The sequence below is a fragment of the Cinclus cinclus genome, chromosome 1, assembly GCF_963662255.1.
Source record: "Cinclus cinclus chromosome 1, bCinCin1.1, whole genome shotgun sequence".
Lineage (NCBI taxonomy): Eukaryota > Metazoa > Chordata > Aves > Passeriformes > Cinclidae > Cinclus > Cinclus cinclus.
Window position 1 is genome coordinate 82373202 of NC_085046.1, and position 20740 is coordinate 82393941.

General features: G+C 52.3%; 1 protein-coding gene across 2 annotated transcripts; it reads left to right on the forward strand.

The window, feature by feature from the left end:
- Positions 1-6131: 6131 nt before the first annotated feature.
- LOC134053352 (myosin-7) lies at positions 6132-19093 on the forward strand. 2 transcript variants are annotated; one of them, XM_062508380.1, is made up of 39 exons: positions 6132-6332; positions 6756-6899; positions 7317-7473; positions 7595-7622; positions 7850-7961; positions 8337-8429; positions 8555-8618; positions 8817-8915; positions 9004-9107; positions 9187-9325; positions 9410-9528; positions 9638-9787; positions 9963-10133; positions 10258-10567; positions 10651-10718; positions 10864-10951; positions 11068-11185; positions 11273-11396; positions 11588-11724; positions 11807-11933; positions 12046-12174; positions 12245-12487; positions 12842-13018; positions 13143-13288; positions 13380-13470; positions 14132-14521; positions 14611-14737; positions 14840-14958; positions 15250-15446; positions 15654-15837; positions 16070-16235; positions 16316-16440; positions 16523-16831; positions 16969-17172; positions 17377-17502; positions 17605-17880; positions 18337-18432; positions 18851-18985; positions 19073-19093. In XM_062508380.1, the coding sequence occupies exons 1-39, from the start codon at positions 6132-6134 to the stop codon at positions 19091-19093; spliced, it is 5814 nt and encodes a 1937-aa protein (XP_062364364.1). The 2 variants fall into 2 exon arrangements, with proteins under 2 accessions (XP_062364364.1, XP_062364438.1); XM_062508454.1 differs by having other exon boundaries at positions 19076-19093.
- Positions 19094-20740: the final 1647 nt, after the last annotated feature.

The window sequence follows — 20740 nt, forward strand, 5'->3', positions numbered from 1 at the left end:
GTTCTTTTCCTCCTTGATGCCCTGCAGGAAAACAAAGACTCTGAAGATGTGACTCTGGTGTTGTGGGTCTGCCTGTTCTTTTTCAACAAATCTCTCTGCAGCTCACACCTGAGGGCAGTGCTTTAGGATATCCCCAGGGCTCTGTTCTGCCTTGGTCCACTTCCCCTGCTGTGACCAGAGCAGCCCAGCTAAGAGCAAAACCTGCTGACAGGGATGTGCTAGTGTCTCCTGCCTCAGAAAAAGTGGGGGCTTAACTTCCCCAGGAGGGCTAAGCCAGCTCTCTGAAGCTGAGGGAGAGGCAGTAGCCAACATCACCTGAGCCAGGACATTGAGGAGCTTCTGGAGGACCAGAAGCATGTTCTATGGTCTGGGATGTCCATCTCTTGCAGCCCCTGTAGCACCATTGTGACCACAGAAAGTGAAGCACGCACCCCGAGTCATGACCCCATCTCAGACTGAGTTCCAAGCCTAAGGAGAGCTTTGGCATGTGTCTGACAGGTGTTCTCCATAACCTGATGGAGAATGCCTCCAGAGGAGGCAGCAATGTGCCAGGCCTGTATCTCCCGTGTTTGTCCCTTTCAACAGCAGGGGATATCAGGGTTTCTTCAGGTCAAGGCTGGTTTGGTGTAACACCAGAGCACACAGTGTGCCTCACTCATAACCTGTGATCAGGGCTGTGAATAGCCACCCTCTGGTCACCCAGTGGCCACAGTGGCCATTCAGGCAAAAGTCAGCTGGACCCAACAGCAACACAGTCTGGGGCATTGCACACAGGTGACAGAGAGCAGTGCTAAGGCAGCACTGGGCCTGTGAAGGTTTTAGCAAAGCACAGTCTTGGCATGAAGGCTTGAGTCTTTTGGTTAGATCAGCAAGAATCCTGCTGCCCCAGTCTTCTGCATGGGGCCATTTCAGAAATTTGGATGTGGGCAGAACTGCTTTGAGCCCAGATGGACAAGGAAGGGTTTTTTGGAGAGTGCTCCAAAGGACCGAGCAGGTCAGGGCTAGTGCAAGGAGAGAGAGTAGGGCAGGGCATTCAGTAGGACCAGTGCTCAGGGAAGGAAACAAGCAAGAAAGCAGAGAAAGAAGAGCACTGTCACTGACAGAAAACACTTGGCAACAGCAGCAGCTTTCCCTTGCTCTTTGTGCCTTGCAGCCTTCCCTGTCTCTGCCCTAGCTACAGGCGCAGCAGGAGCCGTGAGTTCAGACTGAGCAGACGTGCACTGGATCAGAATATTGTGCACCTGTTGGGTGCCTCTGAGCTTGCAGCAGCCCGCCTGGGGACTGCTTTTAAAAGGAAAAGCTAACCACCTGTGGTGTCCATGGCTGTTTTCTATAGGAACTTCCCTATGCCTCTATTGCTCCCTTTTTCTTGGCCTGCAGAAAAAAAGTCAAGAGAGTCACTGAGTGAAGCTCCAACACTGAGACTTGTTAAGTCACTGTCACGCTTGCTACTGAACTTTGTTAACGCACTTTTCTACCAAAAAAAATCCACTGTCCCTTCTTTTGAGTGAAGTGCAGGACTCCATCCATGATGGCAGCACAAAGGCTGTTGCCAAGCTTGAAGCAGGCTGGGGTGTCAGGCTTCACTGGAGTTGTGAGGAAAGGCACACTGCAGAAGTCTTCAGACAGAGGTTTCTCTCCTCCTTCCAGCATGTATTCTCCTCTGGTTTCCTGTCATGCCAGACAAAAGGCTGGTGCTGATGAAACAGGCCATGTTTATGGCCACACTTCCTTTTGCTGTTGTCTCACACTTCCTGATCGAGGAAGAGAGTGCCTTCGTAGGAATTAGAGTTGCCTTAGCTGTACCTTCCTCTCCATCCATGTCTTGAGTCCTCCTCTAGGGAGCACTGTAAAGAAAGGACAGTCTCAGCAGTCTGTGTCTACACGTGCTGCTGTGGTCTGATCTCTGTGGCACTGCTCTGTCAGCAGTAACACACCACAGAGGAAAAGGCCACTCCTCAATTTCCCCTTCTCTTTTCAGAAGGAGCCCTCTGGGTTTTTGAACTACCTCGGGCTGCAGGTGCTGGCTCACTGTGGAACCTGAGACACAGTTCCTGCCTGTCTTGAGTCAGGTCCCACAGGGATCCTGGCAAAGAAGGGGGGAAGGTATTGGGTCAGTTTTATCTGGCAATAGATCCCATTTATTTTCCCCAGACTGTGTGCAAGGCCATTGTGCTGGGGATGCAAATGGGCAGGGGAACACGGCTGGGGCGGGTGGGAGGTGGCTGTGCTGGCAGCTGGCAGCACTTGGCACATATGGAAGGCAGGATGGCAGATGGGGCAGCACAGAAACAGCTCTGTGTGATGGTCAGGGAACACAAATAGTCGAATGGAAGAGATGAGACTGCTCTTGGCACTGAGGAAGCACCAGGAAAGCAAGCTCTGCCATTAGAGAGTGGGTGGGGGCAGGAGGGGGTTGGAAGCCCAGAGAGATTTTGTCTAGAGAGACACAAAAGGCCGAACTGCAATAACTAAAGTCAAGGAAAGCTCCAGCTCTGTCAGTCAGAACCAAGTTCTAGTCAAGTACTGTTAAGCCAAGAGAGAGGCAGTAGCGAACCTCACCTGTCCTGGCAGGATGAGAAGCTTCTGCAGGACCAGGAGCACATTTCAGGGAAGGAATGTCTGGGAGGGAAATGCCTGAGTGCTACAGACCTTGGTTTATGGGGGGCCCTTGTTCTTGTTCCCATCCAAGCTCCCATCCCTCCAGTTCAGGGTCCTCGGTACACGGGGAGCAAGTGCTTTTACTATAGAAGGCTGAAGCTGAGGAGGCATTAAGTACCTCAGCCTTTTCCTCATCCTTGTCACTGTATTTCCCACCATATCCCATAAAGTGTTCAAGCAATTAAGGTAAAATATAGAGAAAACAAGATAAGTTATGAGAACGTTGGGGAAAATCAGGGGCAATTAGGGTGAAATTGAGAAAATCATGTAAATTGTGAGAAAATAAAGGGGAAATTCAGGGAAATGGGGGAAAATTAGGGAAGACTGGGGCAAAGTAGGATGGAATTAAGGGAAATCTGGAGAAAGTAATAAAAATAAGGAGAAATATATGAAAAATTTGGTAAATTGCAGTAATAAATTTCAGTTCGGGGAAATTACGGAAAATTAGGGAAAATTAGGAGAAATTGGAAAATTTTTGGAAAATTAGAGGGAATTGAGGAGAAATTCGGGAAATTTGGGAAAAATGAGATACCTTAGGGGAATCAGGGAAATGTATGGAAATTTAGGGATATGTAGGGGAAATAAAGAAACTGGAGAAATGGGCCAAATTGAGTGAGATTAGGGAAATTCAGAGAGAATAAGAGGAAATTTAGGAGTCAAAGGTCAGAAGAGGAAAATTGGGGAAATTAAGGGACATAAGGGAAAATTAAGGGAAAATTAGCAAAGTGAGGGAATTAGGGGGAAATTGGGGAAAACAAAATTTGGTCATAATTTGGGGAAATCAAAGGGAAAACAAGGAAATTTGGGGCAAATTGCAGGAAAAAAAATAAAGACATTTGGTGAAAAATCTGAAAAGTTTGGGAAAATTAGGGGACACCAAGGAAATTCAAGGCAAATTGATAGAAATACAGGGAAAGCAGGGGGAAACCAAGGAAATTTGTGGTAAACTGGGGGACATTTATGAAAATCAGGGGAAAAAGAAGGAAATCTGGGGGAAAAGGAGGAAACTTTGGAGGGAATCAAGAAAATTAGGTGAAATTCAGACACCTGGTCCTCTCTAATGGGATTGATGGGGCCTGGATGCCTGGGTGCCCCTGTCTATTCTTAGGTGAGCTATGGGGGTCGAGGGGGGGAAGGGGAACCTGTAGGGCCAGCCCCATATATGGTTATGAGGTGAAGGTGCCCCACAGCCCCACTGGCGTCACAAGCTGATCGGATGTCAGGGGTTGTGGGGGGGGATGTCCCAAAAATATCCCATTGTGAGGGGAGGGAGAGGGAACAAAGGGATGGGAGGAGGGGCACAGATGTCTGAATTCCCTTGGAGGGGGAAGGGGGGGGTCACACCTGTCCTTTGTCTGTCTGTCCCCTCCCCCACCCCAGGGGGACCCAGCATCCAGGCGAGTCTTTTGGCTTGCCTCATCTATCTTGTAATAAACTGCTAGGGTGGAGGGGAAGGGGAATTAGAGGGGGCCCCTGTAGGGGCTGAGAGTGAGGTATCCTATGGGTCTGGGGGATCCTGTGGTTCTGGGGGAGCCCTATAGGAATTCTGTGAGGCAAGGAGGGGGTTGTATGGAAGGTCTATAGGGTCAGGAGTGGCCTGTGGTAAGGGGGGAAAACTATGAGGGTTCTATAGGGAAATATTTAGAAGTCCCATGGGGCTGCACATGGATCGTATAAGACCATGGGAATGGGGAGGGGTGTCTGGGAGTGGGTTCTGTGAGGCTGTGTGAACTTACAAGGGTCCTATTGAAAGGAAGTAATAGGAACCCTGTGGGGCTGAGAAGGGTTTTATGCATGTCCTATAGGGCTGGAGTGATATCCTAGGGGCTGGGGGAGTCCTATGGAACTTGAAGTAGGTCCTATGAGGTAGGGGGGAGTTATAGGGTCCTTGTGGGTGTGACATGTAGGGGTCCCATGGAGCTAGTGGAGCTTTACAGTGGACCCCTTTCCATAGGGGTCACTGGACCCTATGGGGCAGTGAAGACTACATACTATAGGACTACAGAGCAGAGGGAGGGCCTTATGGATTTGGGGAGTGTACTGTGGATCCATAGGGGTCACCGTGTCCCTATAGGGCAGTAAGGTGGCCTTGAGGTCACCCATCTGTCTGTGCCCCCCCCTCTCCTGGTGACGCAGCTGCAGGGGGGAGGGGGGGGATATAAGGGGGGTCCCCCAGCCAGCGCCTGCAGACCCAGGGGCAGGTGGGGCAGGGGGCACTTGAAGTACTGTGAAGGTCTGGGAGGGGGTTATGGGGGAACTGGGGGCAATTGAAAGGGACTGGGAAAGAACAGGGAGGAACTGGGATGGAACTGGGAGGGTCTATGAGTGAACTGGGAGGGACTGGGAGGGTCTATAGGAGAACTGGGAGGGTCTATGGGGGAACTGGGAGGGACTGGGATTATACTGGGAGGGTCTACAGGGGAACTGGGAGGGACTGGGAGGATCTAGGAAGGAACTGGGAGGGTCTTTGTGGGAGACTGGGATGATACTGGGAGCATCTGTGGGGAAACAGGATGGGACTGAGAAGATGTTGGGAGGGTTTATGTGGTAACTGGGAGAGACTGGAGTGATACTGGGGAGGAGGGAGGGCAGAGGATTAATCCTAGGGGAATACTGGGATTTACTGAGCAGTGTTTTGTGTGTGTGTGTGTGTGTGTGTGTCTGTGTGGTGTTGTACTGGAGAAGTACTGGTGGGGCTGGGCAGGGGTGCTGGGATGTAATAGGACATATTGGGATATACTGGGACATACTGGGACATACTGTGTGTGTGGGGGGATGTTGTGTCCCGGAGCAGGACCAGAACCGCCCTGAGTCTGCACTGTCATCCCCTGACTTGGAGACCACAAAGAGAGGTGGGGCTGAGTAGTGGAAGGAACTGAGGGGTGTCTGGGGAGTCTGGGGATGACTGGGAGGGTCTGGGATGATACTTGAAGGGTCTGTAGGGGAACTGGGAAGGACTGGGAGGGATGCAAGAGTACTGGGGAGCTGGGAGGCTCTGGGGTGGGATAAAGGGCAAGCAGTATGAGGCACTGGAAAGAACAGGGAGCACTGTGGGGGACACTGGCACTTCCAAGAAGGAACTTGGGATGGAGATGAGGACAGCTGGCAGGAACTAGAAGCACTGGAGAAGAATGGGAGAAGATGAGATCATCAAGGATAGATTTTGGATGGGGCTGACTGGGAGCAGTGGACAGGAACTGGAAACACTGGGAGGGAACTCTAGATGAAGAAAACACTGAGGATGGACTTGGGATGGCCCAGCTGGGAGGAGTGGGATCATTGAAGAGGAAATGGGAGCACTGGGGAGGAATGAATGAGTTGGGTTGACCAGGAGGCAGTGCTAGATGTGGAGAAGAACAGGGAATGATGGGATCACCAAGGAAAGAGCTGCAATGGGGTCCACTGGGAGGAACTGGCAGCACTAGGAGGGTCTGATCCCTCCTACCCCTTCAGCCCTTTCCAGTGCCACCATGCCTGATGTGGAGATGGCCGAATTTGGGGAGGCCGCCCCCTATCTCCGCAAGTCGGAGAAGGAACGGTTGGCTGCCCAGACCCGCCCCTTCGACCTGAAGAAGGACATCTTCGTCCCTGATGAAAAGGAGGAATATGTCAAGGCTACCATTGTCAGCCGGGAGGGCTCCAAGATCACTGCTGAGACTGAACATGGCAAGGTGACCCCATTCACACCTGGGACAACAAAACCTCAAAATAGCAACTCCATTCCACCTGGGACACAAATAACCCAATCCACCTTCTCTAGAACCCAAGAAACATCTAGACCCCAACATGCCTTGTCCAGCACCCCCTGGATACTCAGATTCCACAGCATCTTCTCTAGAACCCAGGAAATATCTAGACCCTGATCTACCTTTCCCAGAACCCATTGGACAGCTAGACTCCCTTAAACCTCCTCTATTATCCCAGAGACACCCAGACCCCAAAACATCTTCTCTATCACTTGAGGGACACCTAGGTCTCCTCTGGCTCTCGAGGGAACACTGAGATGGCCAGGCCCCAGCCCTTTGGGAGGGAACAACTGGGGCAACTCCTTGCCCTATGTTCCTGCTCCATGGGGTCCTCCTTACCTTGAGCAGACAGTGACGGTCAAGGAGGACCAGATCATGCAGCAGAATCCCCCCAAGTTTGACAAGATTGAGGATATGGCTATGCTGACTTTCCTCCATGAGCCCGCCGTCCTCTACAACCTCAAGGACCGCTACGCATCTTGGATGATCTATGTGAGTTGGGAGCCCGTGAGGTTCTTCAGACCTCATACAGAATTCAGACACCCCTTCTGTAGACCCCTTGGGCCACACAGATGCAAGATGTCCCTTCTCCAGATCTCATGGTCCACCCATAAATGGGATGACCCCTCTTCACACCTCTTGAGGCACCTAGATCCAAGATATCCCAGACCCTTTGGGCCACTAAAAAATAGGATATCCCTTCTCCAGATCACATGGGCCACCCAGAACTGGAACATCCTCTCTCCAGACCTCTTTGGTCCCCCACACCCAAGATGTCCCATCTCCAGACCACAGGGGTCACCTAACCCCAAGATATCACATAGAAACAAGAGGTCACTTCTGCAGACCCCTTGGGCCAGCTGGTGGGGTGGCAACTCCTGACTCTGACCCAGCTGCTCCTTTTTCCAGACCTACTCGGGGCTCTTTTGTGTGACTGTCAACCCCTACAAGTGGTTGCCTGTCTACAATGCCGAGGTGGTGGCTGCCTACAGGGGAAAGAAGCGGAGTGAAGCTCCACCCCACATCTTCTCCATCTCTGACAATGCCTACCAGAACATGCTGACAGGTAAGGACCTTCTGCAGGGACCCCATAACCATACTCCCAGATCCTTTCTGGGGAGCAGGAGACGTGGGGCAGAGCCAAGGTGGGCTTCAGAACCTCATGTTTCTTCTCCTCATACCACTAGATCGGGAGAACCAATCCATCCTCATCACGTGAGTGATCTCATCTGTAAACACAGTCTTAGTGCTGCTCAGAGTTAAGTCCTCTTCACCTGGCACATAGCCCCTCCCCTTCCCCCTTCAAGTCATGCCCATTGTCAACCCTTTATAACTATATGGACTTGTCTGTGGAGGTCCATTATCCATCCCTCCCCAGTGAGTCCCCACCCCCAGCACCATAGCACCACTATGCAATCATTGCTCTCCTTGGCTACCTTCAGCGGAGAATCCGGGGCAGGGAAGACAGTGAACACCAAGAGGGTCATCCAGTACTTTGCTGTCATTGCTGCCATTGGCGACCGTGGCAAGAAGGAGGCGGGAGCCCCGGGCAAGGTAAGGGTAGTGGGTAGGGGGATGATTCCCTGGGGTATGGCCAACATTTTGCTGTCTGTCTGTCCAACCAATGACACAATCAACCACCCAAACAATTACTCAACCAAACCCCCAAAAATCCAACCAATCATCCAACCAACCAACCAAGCAACCATCAATCCAACCTCGCATTCATCTGTTCCATTCCCATCCAACCAACTAACCATCCCTCCATCCAGCCATAGAATCAACCTACATCCCTGTCCATCAACCTGACCACCCATGCAAACCTTCATGGACTGCTGTGTTCTCTCATATACCTATTTCAATCTCACACCTTACATCCCCTGCCCCCTACTGTGAGAACCCCCTCTGACACTGTCCCATTCCACCCAGGGCACCCTGGAGGACCAGATCATCCAGGCCAACCCTGCCTTGGAAGCCTTTGGCAATGCCAAAACTGTCCGGAATGACAACTCGTCCCGATTTGTGAGTGTTGAGGGTGGCTTCTGTGAGGAAGGGGCTGTGGGATGGAGTCTGTGGGGAAGTATCTGTGGGTTGGGGTGTTCTGGGAGAAGATGTCGATCTCCACCTCCTTCCAACTATTCTTCCAGGGGAAGTTCATCCGGATCCATTTTGGTGCTACCGGGAAGTTGGCATCAGCTGACATTGAGACCTGTGAGTAGGTTGAGGGCTCCTTGAGAGGACATCTTGTCCAACATCCCTCCCTCTATCTCTACATCTACCTGTCCATCCTTCGCCTCATGCTAACATCCATCTACCCTTCCACATCCTCAAGCCTCCTTCCATTCATCCATCTGACCCTCCATCTCCTCATCCCAACGTCCACCCATCTTTTCTTCATCCCCACCCCAGACCTCCTGGAGAAGTCCCGTGTCATCTTCCAGCTGAAGGCTGAAAGAAACTATCACATTTACTATCAGATCCTCTCCAATAAGAAGCCAGAGCTGCTGGGTGAGCCATGATCCTAACCTACCTTCAAATACCTGATCCCACATCCCTTTTGGCACCTGCCTTTTCCAACCACTTTTTCTCATTTCAGACATGATGCTGGTTACCAACAACCCCTATGACTATGCCTTCATCTCCCAAGGAGAGACCACAGTTCCATCCATTGATGATGGAGAGGAGCTCCTGGCCACGGATGTGAGATAGGAAGCTATCAGGCAGTGTGTATGTGTCTCTGTTGGCTGGAGAAGATCTTGAACGCATTTTTGGCCCACAGAGTGCCTTCGATGTCCTGGGCTTCACCCCAGAGGAGAAGAACTCCATCTATAAACTGACGGGCGCCATCATGCACTTCGGCAACATGAAGTTCAAGCAGAAACAACGGGAAGAGCAGGCAGAACCAGATGGCACAGAAGGTTGGGTCCAACCAAGGTTGAGGTGGAAACTGGGGTGAACTCCATGATCCTTCCAGGCTCATACTTTCTCTTCTTCATCCTCAGAGGCAGACAAGTCAGCTTACCTAATGGGGCTGAACTCAGCTGATCTTCTCAAGGGGTTGTGCCACCCTCGGGTCAAGGTGGGCAATGAGTATGTCACCAAGGGGCAGAATGTCCAGCAGGTGAGTAGGACATCCCCAAAATGTCCTCCTTTTGAGGTGACATTGTGCCATCTCTGGCAAGGAGGACATGAAGAGGCTTCTCTCACAGCATGGGGTGTCTCTCTTCTAGGTGATTTATGCTGTCGGAGCCTTGGCCAAAGCCGTGTATGAGAAGATGTTCAACTGGATGGTGACCAGGATCAACAATTCACTGGAGACCAAGCAGCCACGGCAGTACTTCATTGGTGTGCTGGACATTGCTGGTTTTGAAATATTTGATGTAAGCCCTGGCTGACTGTGTTTTGTTGACCCAATTTGGTGTAGAGTTAATCTTACTGTATGGTCAGATGACCTTATTTTAATTTGTGTTGACCCAGTTAGGGCTCAGGTTGATGCCACTGAACATATTAGTTTTTCTGTTGACCCCACTGGCCATCTCCTCTCTCCTTCCCCAGTTCAACAGCTTTGAGCAGCTCTGCATCAACTTCACCAATGAGAAGCTGCAGCAATTTTTCAACCATCACATGTTCGTGCTGGAGCAGGAGGAATACAAGAAGGAGGGCATTGAGTGGGAGTTCATTGACTTTGGCATGGACCTCCAGGCCTGCATTGACCTCATTGAGAAGGTACCACCTCCCCCAGGGCCTTATGAGGCTGAGGCTTTCAGTTACAGCTTGGCAGGAACGGCAAAGTTGGTCAGCTGGGTTGTACTTGGTGTTCACTGTAGCCAACAAGGTCTTTTCTTCCTAGCCCATGGGGATCATGTCCATCCTGGAGGAGGAGTGCATGTTTCCCAAGGCCACGGACATGACCTTCAAGGCCAAGCTCTTTGATAATCATCTGGGCAAGTCGGCCAACTTTGGGAAGCCACGAAACATCAAAGGGAAGCAAGAGGCCCACTTTGCCCTTGTCCACTATGCTGGCACAGTGGACTACAACATCATTGGGTGGCTGCAGAAGAACAAGGACCCCCTCAATGAGACAGTGGTGGGGCTCTACCAGAAATCAGCCCTGAAACTCTTGGCCAACCTCTTTGCCAACTATGCTGGGGCCGATGCACGTAAGAGGAACCCCCTTCCTCAGCATCTGGGGTTCATCCCAACCTGTCCCTGTCCTATCTCATCCTTTCTTCTTCTTCAACAGCTGTGGAGAAGGGGAAAGGAGCTAAGAAGAAAGGTTCCTCCTTCCAAACTGTCTCTGCCCTGCATCGGGTGAGAGTCCAAGGGTTATTGGTGGACCCCAGGGTGTGTCAGCATGGAAAACATGTCCTAAGGAAAGGGATGACCCTTGGTGGGACAGGATGGCAGGGGTGGGAGTGTCTTAATTCCCTTTGTCATCTGCTCCTCCATCTTTCAGGAGAATCTCAACAAGTTGATGACCAACCTGAGGTCTACCCACCCTCATTTTGTCCGCTGCATCATCCCCAATGAGACTAAGTCTCCCGGTGAGCTTATCCCTGAGGATTGATCCAGAGGACAGTGCTGGGCACTGGCCAAAGCTGGTGGTGGGGAGCAGTGCTGTGGGTCAGGCCCTGACTCGACAGTCTTGATGACCCACCAGGTGTGATGAACAACCCCCTGGTAATGCATCAGCTCCGCTGCAATGGAGTGCTAGAAGGCATCCGCATCTGCCGCAAAGGCTTCCCCAACCGCATCCTCTATGGGGACTTCCGCCAACGGTAGGCACAGAGGAGAAAATGTGGGAATGAGGTGGACAATCCCACTGGGGCTCATTTCAGAGGTTTCCTGTCCTCTCTGCTCACCAGGTACCGCATCCTGAACCCTGCTGCCATCCCTGAGGGGCAGTTCATTGACAGTCGCAAGGGTGCTGAGAAGCTCTTGGGATCCCTTGATATTGACCACAACCAGTACAAATTTGGACACACCAAGGTGAGGTCACTTGGTGTCAGTTCTGGTGGTCCCACTATCCACAAGGTTTTCATGGTCGTACCAGATAGACTCTATGGCCTCAACATCTACTTATCCACCTGCCCATCTGAGCTCCCTCCATCCACACTACCACCAATCCCTCCACCACGCCTCCAAATCCCAGCAGCACTTATCTTCATCTCTCCTCAAAGGTCTTCTTCAAAGCTGGGCTGCTGGGGCTGCTGGAGGAGATGAGGGATGAGCGCCTGGCCCGGATCATGACCCGCTTGCAGGCCCAAGTCCGTGGTTTCCTGTCCCGTCAGGAGTTCAAGAAGATCCTAGAGCGCAGGTAGGTGGTGAGATGGAGACGGGGTTGCATCCATGTTGAGTGGAAGCCCCTGGTGACCCACATCCTTTTGCGGCTTCTCCAGGGACTCATTGTTGGTGATCCAGTGGAACATCAGGGCCTTCATGGGGGTGAAGAACTGGCCTTGGATGAAGCTCTACTTCAAGATCAAGCCCTTGTTGAAGAGTGCCGAGACAGAGAAAGAGATGCAGGTAGAACAGGGCCATGGGTAGGGAAAGTGGATAGGTAGATGGAAAGAAGATGTGGTATGGGGGAACAAAAAGGAAGAAATGAGCTTAAATGGCATCTTCGTGCCTCCTACAGAACATGAAGGAAGAGTTTGGGCGGCTGAAAGAGGCCTTAGAGAAGTCAGAAGCCCGGCGGAAGGAGCTGGAGGAGAAAATGGTCTCCATGTTGCAGGAGAAAAATGACCTTCAGCTCCAAGTTCAGGCTGTGAGTGACCTAGATGTCCTGGCCCTATGCTTCTTTTTCATTAATCTCAAACTGAGCTTACCCCTTCCAGGAGCAAGACAACCTGGCTGATGCTGAGGAACGCTGTGACCAGCTGATCAAGAACAAGATCCAGCTGGAGGCCAAGGTGAAGGAGATGACTGAGCGGATGGAGGATGAGGAGGAGATGAATGCTGAGTTGACAGCAAAGAAGAGGAAGCTGGAGGATGAATGCTCAGAGCTGAAGAAGGACATTGATGACCTGGAGTTGTCTTTGGCCAAGGTGGAAAAGGAGAAACATGCCACTGAGAACAAGGTGAGGGTGGGGAGAAGTGGTTGACCTCAAATTGTGGGGAATTGAGTTGACTCAAGCCAAAGTGCATAGAGTTTGGTGAAGACCCAAAGCTGGTTGGGTTGTGTTGCCAAGAATCAAGACTTTTTGGGCTGCCAAATTCAAGTCTGGATGAGTTGGATCATGAAGACCTGAAGCTGCTTGGGTTGGGTTGTGATGGTCCAAGTCTGGTTGGATTGCATCACCAAGAACCAAGGCTGGTTGTGTTTTCCTACATCTCCTGACTTATACCCAGCTTCACAAAGAGCAAGAACAACCTCCTGTCTCTTGTCCTACCTTTGGTACCAAGCTTGAGACTTGATATTTCTCTTCCTGCAGGTCAAGAACCTCACTGAGGAGATGGCCGGGCTGGATGAGATCATTGTCAAGCTAACAAAGGAGAAGAAGGCCCTGCAAGAATCTCACCAGCAAGCACTGGATGACCTGCAGGCAGAGGAAGACAAGGTCAACACCTTGACAAAGGCCAAAGTCAAGCTGGAACAGCAAGTGGATGATGTGAGTATAGGCCACTCCCATGATGGGCACATGGCTGGTCCCTTGGAGGATGTGCTCCAGTGGAAGTCCTCCTGGAGTGTGTGTGTGTGTGTGGTTGATGGGTATGTCTCTTCCTCAATTGCAGCTGGAGAGTTCATTGGAGCAGGAGAAGAAGGTCCGGATGGACCTGGAACGGGCCAAAAGGAAGCTGGAAGGTGATCTGAAGCTGGCTCAGGAGAATATCATGGACCTGGAGAATGACAAGCAACAATTGGATGAGAGGCTGAAAAAGTAGGATCTGCACACTTGCTCATTCTTTTCCTGTAACACCTCAGCTGAGCACTTGGGAGAATGACTTACTGGTGTTTCTCCCCACACCTAGGAAAGACTTTGAGCTTAATGCCCTCAATGCCAGAATAGAGGATGAGCAAGCAGTTGCAGCCCAGCTCCAGAAGAAACTCAAAGAGCTTCAGGTGAGGTGGGCTTCAGCTTGGGAGTCAAGCAGAAGGAGGAACTGGTCCTCCTGATAATCTTCTTCATATCTTTTTGAGAAGGACCTAAACCAATGTACCACCCTTGGCATGTCCCCTGTCCCAGAAGCTCTCTGTAATTTATTGCCTTGAAATGATTAATGGGCTCCTGGACAGGTTGGATTTTGTGAGAGCTGAGCTGAATCAATAGGTTTGGAGTATTGAGAGTAGGGGGAAGATCTTGGGTAGAATCATCTGAGCTAAGCAGACTATCTATGTTGAATCATGTTCATTCCAATGCCCTTAGAGAAGTTTGTGCTGAGTTGTCTGTTAGTTCAGTTAACTCTAGGACTGGTTGAGTTGAATGTCCTCAAGACCAGCTGAATTGAAGACTCTCAAGGTAATTTGAGAAGGTGGAGTGTCTTCAAATAAGGCCAGGTTGATCTGGAGAGCTCAGATCTTTACTAGTTTGAAGAAAACTGGATGGGATTGAGACTGGTTGAGGTGAAGGGTGTACAGCTGTCTGGGTTGAACTGAAGAGTCTATCGTTAGTTGGGTTGATTTGAATTGACTTGAAAAAATCTCCAGCTTGATTGGTTGAGTTGAGTGGAGGAGTTAGGTGAAACCAAATATGCAGAAAAACATGTTCATCCCTGGAACACAGGCTCGGATTGAGGAGCTAGAGGAGGAGTTGGAAGCAGAGCGCACAGGCAGAGCCAAAGTGGAGAAGCTGCGCTCAGACCTGTCACGGGAGCTGGAGGAGATCAGTGAGCGGCTGGAGGAGGCAGGTGGTGCCACATCAGTGCAGATTGAGCTCAACAAGAAGCGGGAGGCAGAGTTTCAGAAGATGCGGCGGGATCTAGAGGAGGCCACGCTGCAGCACGAGGCCACGGCTGCTGCGCTGCGCAAGAAGCACGCTGACAGCGTGGCCGAGCTCAGTGAACAGATCGACAACTTACAGCGCGTCAAGCAGAAGCTGGAGAAGGAGAAGAGTGAGCTCAAGCTGGAGCTGGACGATGTTGGCTCCAACATGGAGCAACTGATAAAGGCCAAGGTAAGAAATAGGTCTTCAGCCATGAAGGGACAACACTTCCACTGCCCTCTCAGGGTTCCCTTTCATCTTCCTGTCCTTCCTGTTTGTAGGCCAACCTTGAAAAGATGTGCCGCACCATGGAAGATCAGATGAATGAGCACCGGACCAAGTCTGAAGAAGCTCAACGCATGGTCAATGACCTCACAACTCAACGAGCCAAGCTCCAAACAGAAAATGGTGAGGAGCTTGCTCTTCCCGAACCCAATTGCCTAAATTTTGCCCAGTGGGGTGGCTTTGGGGTGTGTCCTGCAACTCATTATCCACCATTCCACCCAACAGGTGAGCTCTCCAGGCAGCTGGAGGAGAAGGAAGCCTTCATCAACCAGATGACCCGAGGGAAACTCACCTACACACAACAGCTAGAGGACCTCAAGAGGCAGCTAGAGGAAGAAGTCAAGGTAGGGCTTTGTTCGGGGGTCAGTGGGGTTTAAAGACACGTCCAATGTCAAGGATATGGTTGGTTTGGGATTGAGATCATGAGCCTGCCCTCAGAGTCGAAAATGAATTTAGAGTCCTCAGAAGTTCAGTAGATTTGGTGGGTTACAAGGAGGTTCGGTTAGGTTGAGTTGGGTTGAGTTGGATTGGGTTGGTTGGTTGGTAACTATGTTGTTGGAGTTGGAGAATGCCAATATAGCTCAAGTTGATATGGACCAAACTTCTCCACACCTCGTAACTCTCTACCCTCCCAGGCCAAGAATGCACTGGCCCATGCCCTCCAGTCAGCCCGGCATGACTGTGACCTTCTGAGGGAGCAGTATGAGGAGGAGACAGAGGCCAAAGCTGAGCTCCAGCGCTCGCTCTCCAAGGCCAATTCTGAGGTGGCGCAGTGGAGGACCAAATATGAGACAGATGCCATCCAGCGCACTGAGGAGCTGGAGGAGGCCAAGTGAGTTATCTCCCCATGAAGGGAGCTTCTGTGGGGCAGGGGAGAGTGGAGAGTCTTCCACAGTATAATGATCTGGAGAATGTATAAGAATGTGGAGATGGTAGAGGAGATCCAGAGCAGAGCCTCAGCCAACGAGTAGGTGGAAGAGGGTTTGAGTTGATCCATTTGGTCCATGGGTCACCTCAGCCAGGTTTTCTCCTGTGGCAGGAAGAAGCTGGCCCAGAGGTTGCAGGAGGCTGAGGAAGCAGTGGAGGCGGTCAATGCCAAGTGTTCTTCCCTGGAGAAGACCAAGCACCGGCTGCAGAATGAGATTGAGGACCTGATGGCAGACCTGGAGCGGTCAAATGCAGCAGCTGCTGCATTGGACAAGAAGCAGAGAAACTTTGACAAGGTGGGAGGACCAAGAAAAGGTGGAAGGAGACAGGCGGGAAGGGCATAGAGAGATGTGGGTCCCATTAATCCAAAAAAGGCAGAAGTCCAGAAGAAAGCTGAATAATTTTCAAGGGCCATGTTCTAGCAGAACTTTAAGTCCCTTTCAGGAGAGTACTGGGCAAAGGAGGAGTAAGATGGAAAGAGGGATCTTCATGGGCATAGCTGCAGCTGAGCAGATGGTTTCCTCATAGATCTTGTCTGAGTGGAAGCAGAAGTTTGAAGAGTCACAGGTAGAGCTGGAAGCATCGCAGAAAGAGGCCAGGTCCCTCAGCACCGAGCTCTTCAAGCTGAAAAACGCTTATGAGGAGTCGCTTGATCATTTAGAAACTTTAAAGAGGGAAAACAAGAATCTCCAAGGTAAGACTGTGGTCCTTCCTTGTCCACCTTGTTCTATTCCACTACCTTCCACCAAGTCTGATGAGTTATCATCTGGGCAGAGGAGATCTCGGACCTGACAGAGCAGTTGGGTGGCAGCCACAAGACCATCCATGAACTGGAGAAGGTCCGGAAGCAGCTGGATGCTGAGAAACTGGAGCTCCAAGCTGCTCTGGAAGAGGCTGAGGTGAGCCAAATCACATCCCCATGAGGCCCTAATTTGTCGTAGTCTTCTGTGTGGCCCTCTAATTTCTCTCTGTCTCCATCAGGCCTCTCTGGAGCATGAGGAGGGAAAGATCCTGAGGGCCCAGCTGGAGTTCAATCAGGTCAAAGCAGACTATGAGCGCAAGCTGGCTGAGAAGGATGAGGAGATGGAGCAGGCCAAGCGCAACCACCTGAGGGTGGTGGACTCACTGCAGACCTCGCTGGACGCTGAGACCCGGAGCCGCAACGAGGCCCTGAGGCTGAAGAAGAAGATGGAGGGTGACCTCAATGAGATGGAGATTCAGCTCAGCCATGCCAACCGTGTGGCTGCTGAGGCTCAGAAGCAAGTCAAGACATTGCAGGGTTGCCTCAAGGTACTCATCAGGCCTCTATCCCATAAGCATATTGAGATGCAGTAGGTCCCACCACGCCAGAGTGGACCTGGAAGGGTAGACCTTGAGCCGCTTCCCCACCATCCTCATTCACCCTATTCCCCAATGACATCTTGTAGGACACCCAACTGCAGCTGGATGACATGGTACGGGTCAATGAGGACCTGAAGGAGAATATTGCCATCGTGGAGAGAAGAAATAACCTCCTCCAGTCGGAGCTGGAGGAGCTGCGGGCAGTGGTGGAACAGACTGAGAGGGCCCGCAAATTGGCTGAGCAGGAGCTGATTGAGGCCAGTGAGAGGGTCCAGCTTCTCCACTCACAGGTGAGACCTCGCATACCTTCAAGGAGAGAGGTCACCTCCATCCATGGGTGTAGGCTTCTAATGGGTTGAGTTACCAAGATCTCCAGATCTTTTAAGCCAGCAGAGTTGGCAGGGAAGAGAGGGGCATTAAGTACTGGGGGGGTTGAAGAGGGATGGGTCAGCAGTTCAACAGACATGTCCTGAGATCCTTTCCTCTAACTCTAGAACACCAGCCTCATCAACCAGAAGAAGAAGATGGAGGCCGACATCTCCCAGCTGCAGACAGAGGTGGAAGAGGCCATCCAGGAGTGCAGGAATGCTGAGGAGAAGGCCAAGAAAGCCATCACTGATGTGAGTGCCATGGTGGGACCAACGTCTAGAACACCTTCCACTGGAGGGTGAGGAAGAGCATGCTTTGGTCCTCCTTCTCTGCTTGCTTCTCTCCTTGGGCAGGCGGCCATGATGGCAGAGGAGCTGAAGAAGGAGCAGGACACCAGTGCCCACCTGGAACGCATGAAGAAGAACATGGAGCAGACCATCAAGGACCTGCAGATGAGATTGGATGAGGCTGAGCAGTTGGCCCTGAAAGGAGGCAAGAAGCAGCTGCAGAAGCTGGAGGCTCGTGTGCGTGAGTTGGAGAATGAGCTGGAGGCTGAGCAGAAGCGCCATGCTGAGAGCGTCAAGGGTCTCCGCAAATCTGAGCGTCGTGTCAAGGAACTCAGCTACCAGGTGGGTTGCCTGAGGTGGCACTGGAGTCATCCACTCTCCGTGTGGCATCAGGGCCTTATATCTCATGCTATACATTACCTATTACATGGCTGACCTCCTGGCTAGAGAGACATGGGTAAACTAGACCACGCACTGTGTGTATGTCTGATACTGTAGTGAGATTCAGAATATTGTCTGAGTCATGAGCCACTCAGGTCACCTCTTGGTGTACCAGCATCCATGGCATCTTTGTATGAACTGGAACCTCAGGTGGAACCTTGCCCTAGTCACAGGCAAGAAGATACCTTCATACAGGGAGACAATCTACTTTCTGCCCCACAGCTGAGGCCACCCACAGATGTAGAGAAGCTCCACCCCCAAGAACATAATTAACTGTTTCCTGTCCCTCATTGCTCTGGTGGTGATTCAAAGAGCAGGTTGGGTCATGTCCTGACCTATATGTGACTCACCCCACAGACAGAAGAGGACCGCAAGAACTTGGTCCGGCTCCAGGACCTCGTGGACAAGCTCCAAATGAAAGTCAAGTCTTACAAGCGACAGGCAGAGGAGGCGGTGAGCACTAGAGGGACATCTATGGGCCCACCCCCAGGAGGGGACAGTGTGGGACTGGGGTGTGGGAGAGGATGTGGTGAGTAGCAGGGGACTTTGGGATGGTCAAGGGGTGGGGTGTCAGGGGGTGAGAATAGGTCAAGAGAAAGTAAGGAAAGTAGGTGGGTGGTGGGATGTAGAGATGGTGGTAGGAAGGATGGATGGATGGATGGATGGATGGATGGATGGATGGATGGATGGATGGATGGATGGTTGTTGAGTACATTTTTGGGTGGCTGGTAGTTGGGATGTCTGGAAGGACAGGTGGTCCATGGTGGGCCAGATGGAGCAATAAGAAGATAGGATAGGAGAGTATAGATGGCAGGGTGGCAGAAGGCCAGACAGCTGTGTGGGAGCCTCACTGGTGTCCCTGCCCCCTCAGGAGGAGCAGGCCAACTCCAACCTTGCCAAGTTCCGCAAGGCGCAGCATGAGCTGGATGAGGCAGAAGAGCGTGCTGACATCGCTGAGTCCCAGGTCAACAAGCTGAGGGCCAAGAGCCGTGACATTGGAGCCAAGGTAGGACTTTCCCCTGCCCTACAGCTGGCCCATGGCTGCCCCACAACTTCCTCATGCTCACAGTCCCATTTTCTCATTCTCCATCAGAAGGGACTCAATGAAGAGTGAAGTTCAGGACCCCCAGCAATATCTCCAGGACCTCCAAGTGGCCCACCCCCACTCCCAGCCCCCTAACCTTGGTCATCCAATAAAAAACATTGAGCAGCAGCAGTGCTTGTGGGGCTGTGTTTGTGTTGGGAGGGTGGGGTTTCCCCATGACACGGCACCCACAAGATGTCTGTAGACCACGCAACATCACCAACCAGTGTGCAGCACAATGTGCCCTACAGCATGATGCAACCAGATCCACAGTGCAGTGGGATGTGAAGCATGAGCTCAGCCTTGAGCTGCCCCACAGCATATCTGCTCCATGGTGTTCTGTAACCTCAACCTGCTCCACACCAACTCAGATCCATGTCAGGGGAGAGATATATCTGGGGGCAGATGTGGAGTTGGGGAGGGAGGGACCCCAGAAGGTGGGGGACAGCACCTGGGAGGCCCACATATGGGGCAAAGGCTGACCGGACCCTTTGGGCATGTCTTGGCTTCTGAGGTGGCACCTTCTCCTGCTGCAGGTCCCTCTGTCCTGACCTCAGGGTTCCCCTAGCCACTGGCTGCTCTGTTCCACCACACAGCCTGTCCCACAACCCCTCCATGTCCCACTGACATTCTGTCCCACATCCCTCCATTGCTCTGGACTTTCCATCTATCACCCCACCACCTCTTGGCCCACCAGCCCTGTGTCCTCCATCTCCCATAGTCCTTCCACCTCCTCCATGTCCCCCTGGTCCCTGCATGCTCTCTGTATCCCACCGTCCCTCTGTCTCCTGCCTGTCCCTCCCCCCATCCCCCCCTCCCTCTCCCCTCCCCCCCCCCCCGTCCATCTGTCGCCCCATCCCTCCCGGTCCTGGCGGCGCCGCATGATGGACCCCAGGGGACCCCGGCGTCCCGGCGGCTCCCCTCCCCCGCCAAACCCGGGCCGAGGAAGGGTGGGGTAATGTCTCTATGGGGCCTTTTGTGGAGTCTGTGGGGCTCTAAAAAGACTCTGCGGAGACTCTCTGTGGCTCTATGGAGCAGCTATGGGGCTTTATAAGGGCTCTGTGGGGCAGAGGAAATGGTCTATGAGTCAGGGGAGGGGGATCTACGGGGCACAATGGGGTTGTGGGAACCTCCCCGCCCGCAGGAATGTGTCACCTCGCGGGAACACTTGTCACCTCCTTGATGACAAAGTGGACACGGTGTTCGGGGACTGCTGCCAGACCCCCTCCGTCCCTCAGACCCCTGCCGGCCCCACGGCGCCTCACTTGGGGGACGAGATAAAAATCTCCCCCCACCACTCTCTGTCCGTGTCCTAATATAGACCTGGCAGGGTAGAGCTGTCACCACCCCGCGGGTGACAGGACATTGGCCAGGGACCCAGGCGTCCAGGCCCCGTAGGCACCCCCTTCACAGTGGTCCCGGAGTCCTAGCCCCACAGATCTCCTCCGTGCACAAAGAACCCAGGCATCTGAGACCCACAGAATCATCACAAACCCCACCAAAGCACCCCACTCTCCATACATTGCCCACACACACAAGGGACCCTAGCGCTTGTGCTCCTTAGTTCCCCACCCACCCGCTCCCCCCACCTTCCCCCCCCCCCGCACCACCCCCCCCACCCCCGAAGGGATCCAGACATCTGGGCTCCATAGACACCTCCTACACAAGAGACCCGGG